Raw genomic sequence first — 13,636 nt, forward strand, 5'->3', positions numbered from 1 at the left:
CATTGTGGCGTGAATGTAGTTAAGAAATATTGTTAGAATTTTCATATCCCATGTTAACATTCTTTGAGAAAGATGATTATAATGAAGAAAATGACGTTGAAAAGTAGCCCAGATAGGTTTATACCATTAATATATATAAATCCATATTCCATTCTAAAGATCTTGAGCAAATAATTTTAGATCTATTTTGTGTATATGATGATTGGTTTCACTCTAGAGCTTAAAGTTTGTGTTTTTTATTTTTTGTGTTTCAGATTTTGTTTCCAAATTATTTCAGAGTCTAAAATTGTTGTTTGTAGATTTCTAAGAAAAAAATATGTTTGTGTTTTGAGATCTTAGGGAGGAGGGAGTCATTCCCTCCCAACCCATTAAACCCACTGCCACATCATTTTTGCTCTTTTATTTTTCTTCATCTTTCCCAACCCACAACACACGGAAACCCTATCTTTTTGAACCCACTCAATTAAAAAAATACAAAACAATCAAAAATAAAATCTTAATTAGCAATAGAGTTATCGACGGTACCACTCCCGCTTCAACGGGTTGGTTAATTGGTTTCACGAACCCACTTCATCATCTCTCTCTACTTTCTCTCTCTCATTTTCTTTTGTACCATGTGTTTTAAAACTTGTACCTTAGTTGTTTTGTATTTTATTTAATTGGGTGGGTTGAGTGGGTTGAGAAAGATAAGATTTCCGTGTGTTGTGGGTTTGGAAAGATGAAAAAAAATAAAAGAGAAAAAATGATGTGACAGTTGGTTCGGTGGGTTGGGAGGGAACGACTCCCCCCTCCCTTAATGGTTAAATCTGAAACTCATTGTACATTCGGGAAAAAAGTTGTAAATGAAAGATTATAGTTTTTTTTTCCGTAGGAAAAAAGCCAAAAAGGTTATGTTTTTGGACTATAAAAATAAATACATAAATTTTCTTTGAAGACTATAAAATACATAAGTTTGGATATATATGTTCAAGAATATCTAAATTGATCCTAAAGTAAATACTGTTAATAGACTATAAAGGTAGGTGGCGTGTCGACTGTAGATCATCAGATTATATATTCAATTCAAGAAAAAAAATCCATAGAGTAATCATATGTAGAGTAAACAAGTACAACCTATAGCAATATATTAAATGAAATGTGGTGTATTATTAAAAGAAAAGCAAATACAACCTATAGTATTATTAAAACGAAAGCGAATACAACTATTTATAGTAAAAATAGAGTATCTTTTATCTAAAAACCATTTTATTTAGGACGGTTTTAATAATTATATGAGCATTTATAATACTAAGGGGCTGTTTGGCAGCATCTGAATTTTTAATAGCTGAATTTTTAAGAGGTCTGAATTTCTAAGAGGGTCTGAATTTTTAAGATCTGAATTTTCAAATGTTGTTTGGTTGGAATCTCTGAAATGCAGTGCTGAATTATGAAAATGACCAATTTACCCTTATGTGTTGTTTTTTTGCTTAATTTAACGATTTTTTTTTTATAAAATAACCAAATCCATATTAAACATAAATAAAAATTAAACATAAATACAAATCAAACATAACACTATAATTTATTGATTATACCCAAAGCAACACATATGATTTCACCAACAACATTATCACATTTCAAAGATCAACAACAAATTTCAACAACATATTAGCACATAACTACCAGATCAGCAATATATTTCAGGAAATGAACAAAATCAACACCTTATATTAGCAATTAGGAGCACATTTTCAATAAAAATTCTATCTGGAAATGAGCAAAATCACCACAAATCAATGGAAACATGAGGAAGGAAGGACCGATCAAGTATGAATCAACATAATTATACCTAATTCCAACTACCGTTCATTAATTTCCTACACGAAAAACAGAATTAATACCTATGGTAAAAATCAATTTCAAAACTCGATTATGAGAAAATCGATTTCAAAATTAGAGAATGAAAAACACACCGATGGAGAAAGACCGGAGGAAGGCATTGACCGATGGTGGTTGTTGGGGAAATCGATTTCATAAGCTTAGTTTCAGAAAATTTAGGAGTGATAGAATTTCAACGATTGGAGAAGAACGAAAGCCAAACCTGATGACTTGCTGTCGGACCGGGGGTTTGGGACGGTGGCGCCGTAGGTCTCATACCGGCGGTGTATGACGAGTTCAACCGAGAGGGTTGGGCATGGAGACATCGAAGAGGGCATAGAAAGAAGAGGGGGGAGTTCTTCAGTAGTGAGAAGAGAATGAGCAGAGGCGGTAAGGTAGGGGGCAAAAAGGGAAACGTTCCTTTTTTTTTTCTTTATAGATGTGGCCAAGAGTCTGACCGAATAAGAGGTTATTTTAAGATTAAGATGCAAAAATAAGAGATAAACAAACACACTTAATTGGACAGATTCAGACATGCCTCTTTTTAAGAGGCATTAAGTGGTAAACAAAGAGCCTCTAACTTATAATAATTTTTTTGTCATAATTACCAACTAAACAAAATTAATATTTGTATAATATTACATCTTTTTTTTTAAAATTATTAGTTTTGTCTCATAATTATCATCTAAACAAAATTAATATTTGTATAATATTAATTTTTTTTCAAAAAAATATTTGTAAACCTTATTAAAATAGAAAACCATGTAAATAAAATAAATCCTTTTTAAATTACAAAGAAACTTGATGACTAGAATCTATAAATTAATAGATAAGTTAAGAGGCATCTAAATTAATATGTCTCTTACAACTTTATAGTTACTTTAAAAAATTAAGAGGCTACTAAATTAAAACGATTCTTACAACTTTAAATATTAAGAGGTTACTAAAGTCCAAAACTGCTACGTACTTTAATTTTTATTCTATAACAACTTACCGATATAAATCTAACCGTAGAAAGAAACAAATTGTCGTTGTCGTATCTACATATCTAACTAGAAACTATTCACCGAAAGAGCACAAAACAATCCGTTAAAAGGCTTAAAGAAACTATCCAACACGAAAATGAAACTAATCGTCGCATGAAAACTATCTGCCGAACTATTTTGCGCCGCCGCATCGCGTGGGTCCGCTACTAGTATATATATATATATATATATATATATATATATATATATATATATATATATATATATATATATATTCATAATTTAGCCACAAAAGTTTAAAAAATTTGCCACATTTGATCCCTTGTATTTTATGTTTGCCACTTTTTCCCATGACACTTAGAAATGGTGCCTTTTTTATGATTCACAACTTAGCCACAAAAGTTTTAATAATTTGCCACTTGGTCCGTTGTATTTTATGCTTGCCACTTTTGATCCCTTGCATTTTATATATAATTTTTGGTCCCTTGTATTTTATGTTTGCCACTTTTGGTCCCTTGCATTTTATATATATTCATAATTTAGCCATAGAAGTTTAGAAATTTTGCCACTTTTGGTCCCTTGTATTTTATGTTTGTCACTTTTGGTCCTTAGCATTTTATATATATTAAAGATTACCCGCAAAGGTTTCGAGAGTTTGCCACTTGGTCCCCCCACCTTTGGAGTTGGCCATATTACTTTATGGAGTTGGCTTTTGGTCCCCCCACCTTTGATATTCTCAGAAAAAAAAAAAAAACAAATAAACACTAAAATATATTAATACCCATGGTCATTAGAAATAGTGCATTTTGGATTCTCAGAAAAAAAAAACAAATAAACACTAAAATATATTAATACCCATGGTCATTAGAAATAGTGCATTTTGGATGATTCAAGATTTTGCCACAATATTTTGTTTATTTTGACAATTCTGGTTGTTGGGCTTTTGTAATTAGAGATTGACTACATGTCTTTTAATATTTGTCACTTTAAGTCACTTTACCATTTTTGCCTTCCTTTTGTCTCTTTTTTTTTTGTCTTACTACTTATTTTTCATTACAGATTGGTCATACGTGTTTCAATATTTCTCACTTTCAGTCCCTTTGACCATTTTGACATTCCTTTTATCCCTTTTCCGTCTACTGATTTGTACTTCTGTTTTGGGCTTCATTTTGTCATTATTTTCTCATCGTCATCCTTTGTGAATAAAACAAGACGCATTTCAGTAATACCGGATTCAATAAGCATGCAAGAACAGCCATAAGGGTGACCCGTGGTTCACCACGAGCTCACCCACTAGTTAATATTAAATTTGGATTATTGTCACATATTTTGCAACATAAAGTGTACGTCAGTTGCTCTGTTTTTCAATTTCTGATATGGAAAATGAGTTGTCACAATAATGAGGGTAATGAATTATGTTTATTAAAACCTTTTAGTTATTTTAGATAGTTTATGGTTATTTTTCTTGTTTTCCATTATGTTTGTTTTGTTTGATTTTTTAATTTTATATGTTTTACTTTATTTTGATTGATTTTATATTTGTTTGTCCTTTTTTAGATGTTTTTTGGTATACATGTCAGGTGTAGTCTATATGATACAATCCTTCTATTTTCTATAAATCTTGTAAGATGTAATTTATACGATACAGTCGTTCTATCATCTATAAATCCACGACTGTTGGCGTCCATTTCTCCCTTACTTTAGAGGAATCCCAAGATCTTCTAGTGCTGCATGGTTATTTTCTTTCAACCAATTTATTCAAGTATATAATGAGTGAGTGCTTTTATATGTACATGTTGATTTTCTTTCAACCAACTTACTCAAGTATATAACATGTGAATGCGTTGTATTGTAAACACAACTTTTATAATGGAAATAAACTTTACTCTCTTTTGTCTTATTCTTCCTTTTATATATATATATATATATATATATATATATATATATATATATATATATATATATATATATATATATATATATATATATATAGAGTTAGGTTTATATAAAAATTATAACCATTGTGTGAATGTGTGACTAATTCTACACCAATCATTTAATTTGGGATAGTTATAACTTTGGCTATATTTAATTATGGTAAACTAATTAATTTCCTAACCATCCATCTGTTATCTCGCAATACTTGTTATTCACCCTTAATTATTTTTCACCTAGCGACAACAACCATTCCATAGAGACGTAAAACGGAAACGACGCCATATCCGCTTTTCCATCATCGGCGATTTCATATCCAGGCGTCCGTCGGTCATATTTGATCACCAACGCAATCGTCGGTCTCTCCACCATCGTTCATCAGCGGCAATCATCGGCCGCTCCGTCATTCTCGGCCACTGAAACACTCTGACCTCTTGACAATTCCTATCACAAATGCAATCATATGTCATCATCGGCGCAACCAGTTGTGTTACTGTTGATTTATTAGTTTGCTATTTTTGATTTATGATTTCTTGGTGTGTTATTCACTACAACATTAACACCCTATGGCGACGACATCTATGTCGACGACGGATGTCGTCGCTACAAGCCTATCTATGCCGACGACAAGTCGTCGCCACACCATTTGACAACATTGACCAAAATCCTTTGACCATGATACCTGTGCCGACAACATGTCGTCGCTACAAGACGACATGTCGTCGCTACAAGACGACATGTCGTCGCTACAAGTCTGGCGGGAACGACCAAAGTCTTCGCGGTATACTGAAAACCTATGGCGACGACATGTCTTCAGTATAGGTATCGAGAAATCTAATTTCAAATTATTTATATTCCATTGTCCAGTAAACCAAAACGACGTAGTTTTACGGAATCTATACCGACGACATGTCGTCGGTAAGACACGTGACGATCCGCGTGAAAACCCTGTACCGACGACATGTCGTCGCCACAGGTTTTTTATTTATTATTATTTTTTTGTTTACGCAAATAATGAAACGGCACCGTTTATCGAAACCCTATACCGACGACATGTCGTCGGCATATGGGTTCACCCTAGCAGACCACAGTCTGTCTTTCATTTGCACACAACGACGCATGAAGAAATTCTCTCTTCCCCGCCGACGAAAATCGAATTAAGGCTTACAAATTCTGGCGATTAGCACCAGGTAACATCTTTTTGCTCCTATTTCTTTCTTTGTTGCTGTGTGGTCATCTTTTTTACCCTAATTGGGAGTTTTTTTTTGTTGTTCATGGGTTTTGGTTAACCACCGTCACCCTTCCACCATCTTCAGTCGTCTCGCCGACGAGTCTTCCTCACCGACAAGTCCAGCTGCTCTCCTTCACTGCTACATCATGTAAGTTTTGTAGTTTTATTGCTGTTATCATTTTTTTTCTCCTGATTTGGGTTGTTTCCTTTGACCACCAGCCATACCCATCATATTTCACAATTGGGATTGGCCATCACAGCAGGACGAACATGTTAGTTTTTTTGACCTGTGTATATATTTGACAATTAGTTTTTTTTTTAATTTCTAATTTGACAATTAGTTTTTTTATTTCTGATTTTTATTGAAATTGAAATTGCATATATATATATATATATATATATATATATATATATATATATATATATATATATAAGTTTATATGAAATTGGATTGTATTGTTTGTTTGGTATGTGTTTGGTATGATTATGGGATTGTATTGTTGGTTTGGTATGTATTTGATTATGTTGTTTGTTTGGTATGATTGTATGATTGTATTGTTTGTTTAGTATATATATGTTTGTTTGTTTAGGTTTATGTGAAATTGAAGTTGTATATATGTATAAAATGTTAATTTAGTTGGTTAATGTTGTATGAAATTAAGATTGTGTTTAAAATATTATATGAAATTGAAATTTGTTTAGGTACATATGAAATTGAAATTGTACGTATAGAATGTTAATTTACTTGTTTAGGTTTATAAGAAATCAAATATTTTGTATGATTGTGAAATATGTATGATTGTGATATTTGTTTAGGTTGGTATGAAATTTTATGTATAAAATGCAAAATATGTATGGTTGTGTTATTTGTTTAGTTTATTAGCTTAAGTGAATGAAGTGATCAAGTGTCCAATTTTTAAGTTAAAATGTTTGTCATTAAGAACAAACGTTACTAATAGCAACATAAAACAAAATATAAAAATATTTAAACTAATAAAAGTACGTTTATTGAGAATAAAGTTTATTAAGTAAAAAATAGAATGCTTTAAACAAACTAATAAAAGTTTATTAAGTAAAAAATATGTAAACTACAAAGGTTATTAATAGCAACATACTTTGTTATTAAAAGTATGGTGCTATAATAAAACAAAAAAAAAACAAAATAATATGAAAGAGAAGTGAAAAATAGAATGCTTTAAACAAACTAATAAAAGTACATTGCTATAAAATGTGTTTAAAAATCTACCCTTGTAAATACTCTATCAATTCCGTCCGATTTCTACTTCCAAGGTATATATTTCTTTATATACTTGTGAATATCCATTTCGTCCGTTTTTTTCTCCAACAAAAAGTCATACAATTTAACTATGTATACAATGTAACTTTTAATAATGAAACAGTAATGACGGTCGATAAGAGTTGGATTCGTGAAAACCGAACGTCCCCAAAATTCTTGGAAGGTCTTAAAAACTTTATGGAGATTGCCAGGAAACATGTCGTCTCTGAAGACAAAGTGCGTTGTCCGTGCGTAAAGTGTGTGAATATGTATCGACAGTTGTTGAGTACGGTTTATGCCCACATACATGACCGTGGGTTTCTAAAATCGTATACTGTATGGATTTATCACGGTGAGAAGCATCCTGTTTCGGATTTGGGCTACAATTCGACTCCAATAAACATTCCAACAACTAATGAGATGTTTGATGTAATTGATGATGTTATGGCGGAACAAAATACAAATGAAGAAAATACAGATGATGAAGGACGAGGCATGGACCCAAAATTTGATGCTTTGTTTGAGGAGCTCAATACCGAGTTATACCCTGATTGTGAGATGTCTTCTTTAAACTTTTTGGCGAAGTTGTTGCATATTAAAGTGATCAATAAATGGACAAATAGTTCATTTGACCAACTTGTAGAGTTGCTAAGAGTTGCTTTCCCGAAGAGCAAGATTCCAACTTCACACTATGAAGCTAAGAAAAAGTTGAGAAAGATAGGGTTAGGATATGAGTCCATCCATGCTTGCAAATATGACTGTGCTTTGTTTTGGAAGGAGAATGATTCCATGCAAAATTGCCCGATTTGTAACGAGAGTAGATATGTGGACACAACCAAAAAGGGGAAGCGAGTACCACAAAAAGTGTTGCGTTACTTTCCTTTGACTCCAAGACTTCGACGGATGTATAGTTCCAGATTCACAGCTAAAGATATGATTTGGCATAATACTGGAAGATCAACGGATGGTATGATGTATCATCCGGTAGATGGGAAGTCATGGCAAGAATTTGATAAGAGATACCCAGAGTTTGCCAAAGAACCTAGAAATGTTCGTCTAGGTTTAACTGCTGATGGCTTTAATCCATTCGGCAACTTTAATAACAATTATAGTATTTGGCCGGTTATATTGACTACCTATAATACACCACCATGGATATGTATGAAAGAGTCTTCTTTCATGCTAACTTTTGTTGATTCCTGGCCCTAGATCACCCGCAAAGGACATTGATGTTTACTTGAGGCCTTTGGTGGATGAGTTGAAAATGTTGTGGGCCGAAGGAGTCCAAACGAGAGATGCATCAACCAACACTGTATTCAATATGCGTGCGATGTTGTTATGGACTATCAATGATTTCCCAGCACGCAACAGTCTGTCTGGATGGAGTGGTCAAAGTTATTTAGCATGCCCTACTTGTAAAGAAGACACATCTTCCATTTATGTGACCAACAAGATGTCTTATGTTGGTCACAGACGATTCTTGAATACAAACCATAGTTGGAGGGAGAGTCTATTGTTTGATGGTCAACCTGAGACAAGACTGCGTCCTAGACGATTCAGTAATGCAACTATATTAAAGCAAGTAAATTGTCTCTCTGATCGAATTCCAGGGAAACATCCTGATTATGGGTGAAAAAAAGAAAGCGTGACGATGAAAGAAAAAAAAGAGAGTTGAATTGGACGAAACGAAGTATCTTCTTTGAGCTTGAGTATTGGTCTTCCCTCGACCTAAAACACAATTTCGATGTTATGCATGTTTCAAAGAATGTGAATGAGAGTGTCTTGAATAATGCACTGATGAACGATAAAAGCAAAGACAAAAAAGAAGCAAGAATTGACTTGAAAAATATGGGCATTAGACCAGATCAATGGCCAAAGGAGAAAGTCAAGAAGATGAAGAAACACAGCAATAAAGAAGACAAGAAGAAAGAAATACTCCCACATGATTCTTACTCTTTCAAACCAATTGATCGACAACGTTTCTGTCAATTCATTAAAGGAGTGAGACTACCTGATGGTTTTGGATCGAACTTTAAGAAGAAGGTTAATGATACTGAATCAAATTTGGTTGGGCTGAAGTCTCACGATCATCACGTCCTCATGCAACGATTGCTACCTATAGGGGTTCGAGCATGTCTCCCACCAAATGTTTCAAGAACAATCATTGACCTGTTTAAATTCTTTAAAAAAATTTGTGCACGGTCATTGGATGTTAACGACATGAGAAATGCCAGAACAGAAGTGGTGAAGATCTTATGCAATTTTGAGTTGATATATCCTCCAACATTTTTCGACATAATGATTCATCTTATTCTTCATTTACCCGATGAAGCCATTCTTGGAGGGCCTGTACACATGAGATGGATGTATCCTTTTGAAAGATATATGAAAAAACTTAAAAATTATGTCAGAAACAAAGCCAAACCAGAAGGTTCAATAGCAGAGGGTTATGTTGCAGACGAAGCTTTGACATTCTGCTCTATGTATCTTGAGGGTATGCAAACTAAATTCAACCGTGTTGATAGAAATGATGATCCGGGCCTTCCAAAAAGGCAATTTTCTGTGTTCTCATCACAATGTCGAACAATGTCGGCTAAGAAAATCGCTGAACTTTGTAAAGAGGCCAAAAAATTATTGCATTGGTTTGTGCTAAACAATTGCGATGAGGATGAGATGAGAAGCTACAAATCGTAAACTTCTGCTCTATTAACTACATTTTCCATAGTGTTATAATATATTTTAACTATTCTAATTATTTTGTCTCATATTCAGTGAATTCAAATCAGAATTGCCTGAAAGTGATTTCAAAATGGAATTTCCTTCATGGTTCAAAGAAAAGGTAAGTATGTTATATATTTATAATGTAAAACTAATTTATTACTTAAACATACAATCTTATATTTCCTTATAGATTTATCGTCTCCAAAAAGATATGCCTTCGGACTGTAACACACAAGCAACTACCTCTCAACAAGTTGCCGAAAGGATGGAAGAAGAAGGAGAAGAAGAAGGATATGATTATGATAATGATGGTTGATGTTTTTTTAGTGTTTTGAACAATGTTAGCTAACTACTTGAATTTGAACTTGAATTTGATGTTTTGAATTTGAACAATGGTACCTAGTTAATGTATTTCAATTGATATATGTTGCAATGTGTTTTGGATTTGTTAAAAATGCAGGAATGGTAATGTATTAAATTTGTAAAACAGGGAAAAAACAACCAGTAGCTATCCCGACGACATATCGTCGCTATAGGTATGTCATTGACTCCTGTGAAAAACCTATACCGACAACTAGTCGTTGTAATAGATTACACCTGTTGCGACGACAGGTCGTCGCTATAAGTTTGCCGACGACAAGTCGTCACGATAGGTAATTAATAAAACTTTATTTTTTTCCCCCGAAAATATGATTGACGAAATCTGTCCCGACGGCCTGTCGTCGGCATAGGCGAAGCTATCGCGACGACATCTATACCGACGACACTATTGACCTATGCCGACACGACTATCCCAACGACTCTATACCGACGACAAGTCGTCGGCATACCATATACCGACGACATGTCGTCGGTATAGGGTCCGAATTTGTCGTCGCCATAGGGTGTTAATGTTGTAGTGATTGTTTATTTATTTATTTTTTTTTTTTGCAGGTGCTCATGCGAGGCTTACAAACAACCACCTCATTTTTCTGTTTTTCCTCATCCCCTTGATAGTGTTCTTACTTTCTCAAGGTCTCAATATTCCTACTGTCCACCTTTTTTTTTGTTGCATAAACGATATTTAACAAATATTTGCAGATCAACAAACCCACGTTAATATTTTTCATACTTTTTATTTTTACGATATGTATTGGAACTTTTAATTTGCAAAATAATAATTTTAAATCTCGTAGATTACTTTTATCAATAAGAAGTTGTTTATCAAAACCTTTTCATCGGAGATTACTAAAAAAGCATCAAATATAAAAAAGATTTACCAGAAGTCAGCCGTATTTGGAGAAATTTAATATCATTTTAATACTTTTATTAATTAAAGTATTCTTAAAGAATTATCTTTTGATTCTTAAACAATGAATTTTTGATTCTTAAAGAATTAACAATAGCGGATGATGATGGTTTGGGAAGATGAAATCTTGACTATGGCATTTTTATGCATGTAGATAACATGAGAGGATGGTGATGCATGTGTTAATCGTTATCGATCCGAGACACAATATTACGAGTTATTTTTTAAATCTTATAGAATGTATTTATATCATATATTGAGAATGTATTAATTAAATTTAGTTTTATTCTTTAAAAATACATGTGATTTGTGAAATTATATATCATTATCAACTTTTACTCACTCATTCTCATTCTTTCTCATTCATTTTTTTTAAGAATGGTTGGAATTTAAAACACATTGAATATAATTCATATATATTCTTCAGGAATGCGTATTCTTGTATTTGTATTTTGTAATAAGAATTTTATTATTTTGATGTAAATTATTATTCATGAAAATATACATTAGTATACTTTAAGAATGTTGATTTTAAAAATCTCTTGAATGAAAGAAAAATCTAAGATAATGAACATGAAAACTAATTCGAACACGTAAAGAATAAAAAAATCTAATTTAATTTGACTATCTTGAATAAAATCCAAGATTTCTTTGATTTTTCTCAACAAATTTGAATTAGTTGTCTAAAATATAGAAAATAATAAATTTCTCTCTTTAAATAAAATGTCAAATTTGCCTTTATAATTAATTAAGTCAAATTATATAGTAAATGCTATCTCATGATAATAATATGTAGCCTAAGATCACAATTATTAATTCTTTAAATCTAATGGTCACAATTTGATCATACATTCACACAATACATATGATTCACATTTGATCCTAACCCTATATATATATATATATATATATATATATATATATATATATATATATATATATATATATATATATAGAGTCAAGATCAAATAAGAAGGAAATTTTTGGTAGGAAGGTAAGAAGTTTTTTTTCTACATATTTTTTTCGCGAACAAACAAAATGAATCATTAGATGATTCATTTGTAAGATGATTCACAAGAAAAAATTCTCAAAAAAACATCTCGATGATTCATTTATACAATGATTTTGTTGTTATTCACTAAAATTGTCATAAAAATGAATTTTTTTCTTAATTTACTTAAAAATGAATCATAAAGATGTTTTTTTGGGAATTCTTTCTTGTGAATCATCTTACAAATGAATCTTCTAGTGATTCATTTATTTTATTCGTCAAAAAAATATGTAGAAAAAAAACTTCTTACCTTCCTACCAAAAAAAATTTCTTACCGGATCTATATATATATATATATATATATATATATATATATATATATATATATATATATATATATATAAAGTAAGATCAGGTAGGAACTCAAAAAATGGTAGGAACCGCGAGGACAATTTTTGGCCTTAAAATTGAAAAAATAAATGGTAAGGATTTGATTTTATTTATCGTCAAAATCTCACGATATAATATGACATTTTCGTAACTAATTGCGAGATTTTGATAATTTCTAGGGAAGGTTAATTGTTTTGACGGTACAAGTGACAAAAACAAAAATATTAAAAGAAAAAAAAAGAAAAAAGAAAAAGAAAATTCGACCATGTGGCCTCTCCAGGAGCTGACACGTGCCCCCACACCCTAGCATGACAAGTGTCCAGCCCTTATTGGCTGGTGAGTTTTTTCCACCCGTTTAGTTTTTTCGGCCATAACTTTTTTTTTCTTTGAAAAAAAATCTGAAAAAAACCAAATTTTTTAAAATTTAATTCTCTACAAAATGAACACAATCATGAAAATTTGAAATAATTTTTGTTTCTATTTTTTATATTTATATAATAACCCAGAAAAAAATTCTTCCAAAATTATAAAAATTTAAGGAATATTTCTACTCATATTCTAATGACTTTGTAAAAAAATTTAAAAAATAAGGTGTTTTAGATTCCAAACTTGATTTTAAAAGATTAATTTTTTTTAAAAAAAAATGTTGAACATAATATGATGCAAATAGAAATGATTCAAAATATCTATAATTCAAAAGTATTATGATTCAATATGTTTATGATCCTTAACTTGTTATTGTTAGGGTGCAAAGTCACGCTTGGATGTGACTTACCCTTATTGATGTGTAAATGAGTTGTCTTTCCTATAAATAGGAAGTGAGTGACACTCATATTTAGGTTGATCATTTTGGAGTGTTAGACTAGAGAGAGAGAGAAATTTGTACAAACCCATTTGTATATCATTTCTAGATCTAATATGAGCTTACACAGATTTATTTACTCCTTGTGTTCTTGAGTTT

At 31.6% G+C, this 13,636-nt stretch overlaps 1 protein-coding gene and 1 long non-coding RNA gene across 2 annotated transcripts; both read left to right on the forward strand.

Annotated features, from left to right (window-relative positions):
- The first annotated feature begins 5,030 nt into the window (after positions 1-5,030).
- On the forward strand, positions 5,031-6,328 carry LOC145169044 (uncharacterized). The gene is made up of 3 exons (XR_013742261.1): positions 5,031-5,968; positions 6,095-6,157; positions 6,229-6,328. It is a non-coding gene; the product is annotated as an uncharacterized LOC145169044 (long non-coding RNA).
- Positions 6,329-7,411: 1,083 nt separating this feature from the next.
- On the forward strand, positions 7,412-8,494 carry LOC145106461 (uncharacterized). Its single transcript, XM_079043430.1, has one exon. It carries the CDS (start codon positions 7,412-7,414, stop codon positions 8,492-8,494), a length of 1,083 nt encoding a protein of 360 aa, XP_078899556.1.
- Positions 8,495-13,636: the final 5,142 nt, after the last annotated feature.

This window comes from Lactuca virosa, chromosome 4 (assembly GCF_052849685.1).
Source record: "Lactuca virosa cultivar CGN04683 chromosome 4, Lactuca_virosa_CGN04683_v6, whole genome shotgun sequence".
NCBI lineage: Eukaryota > Viridiplantae > Streptophyta > Magnoliopsida > Asterales > Asteraceae > Lactuca > Lactuca virosa.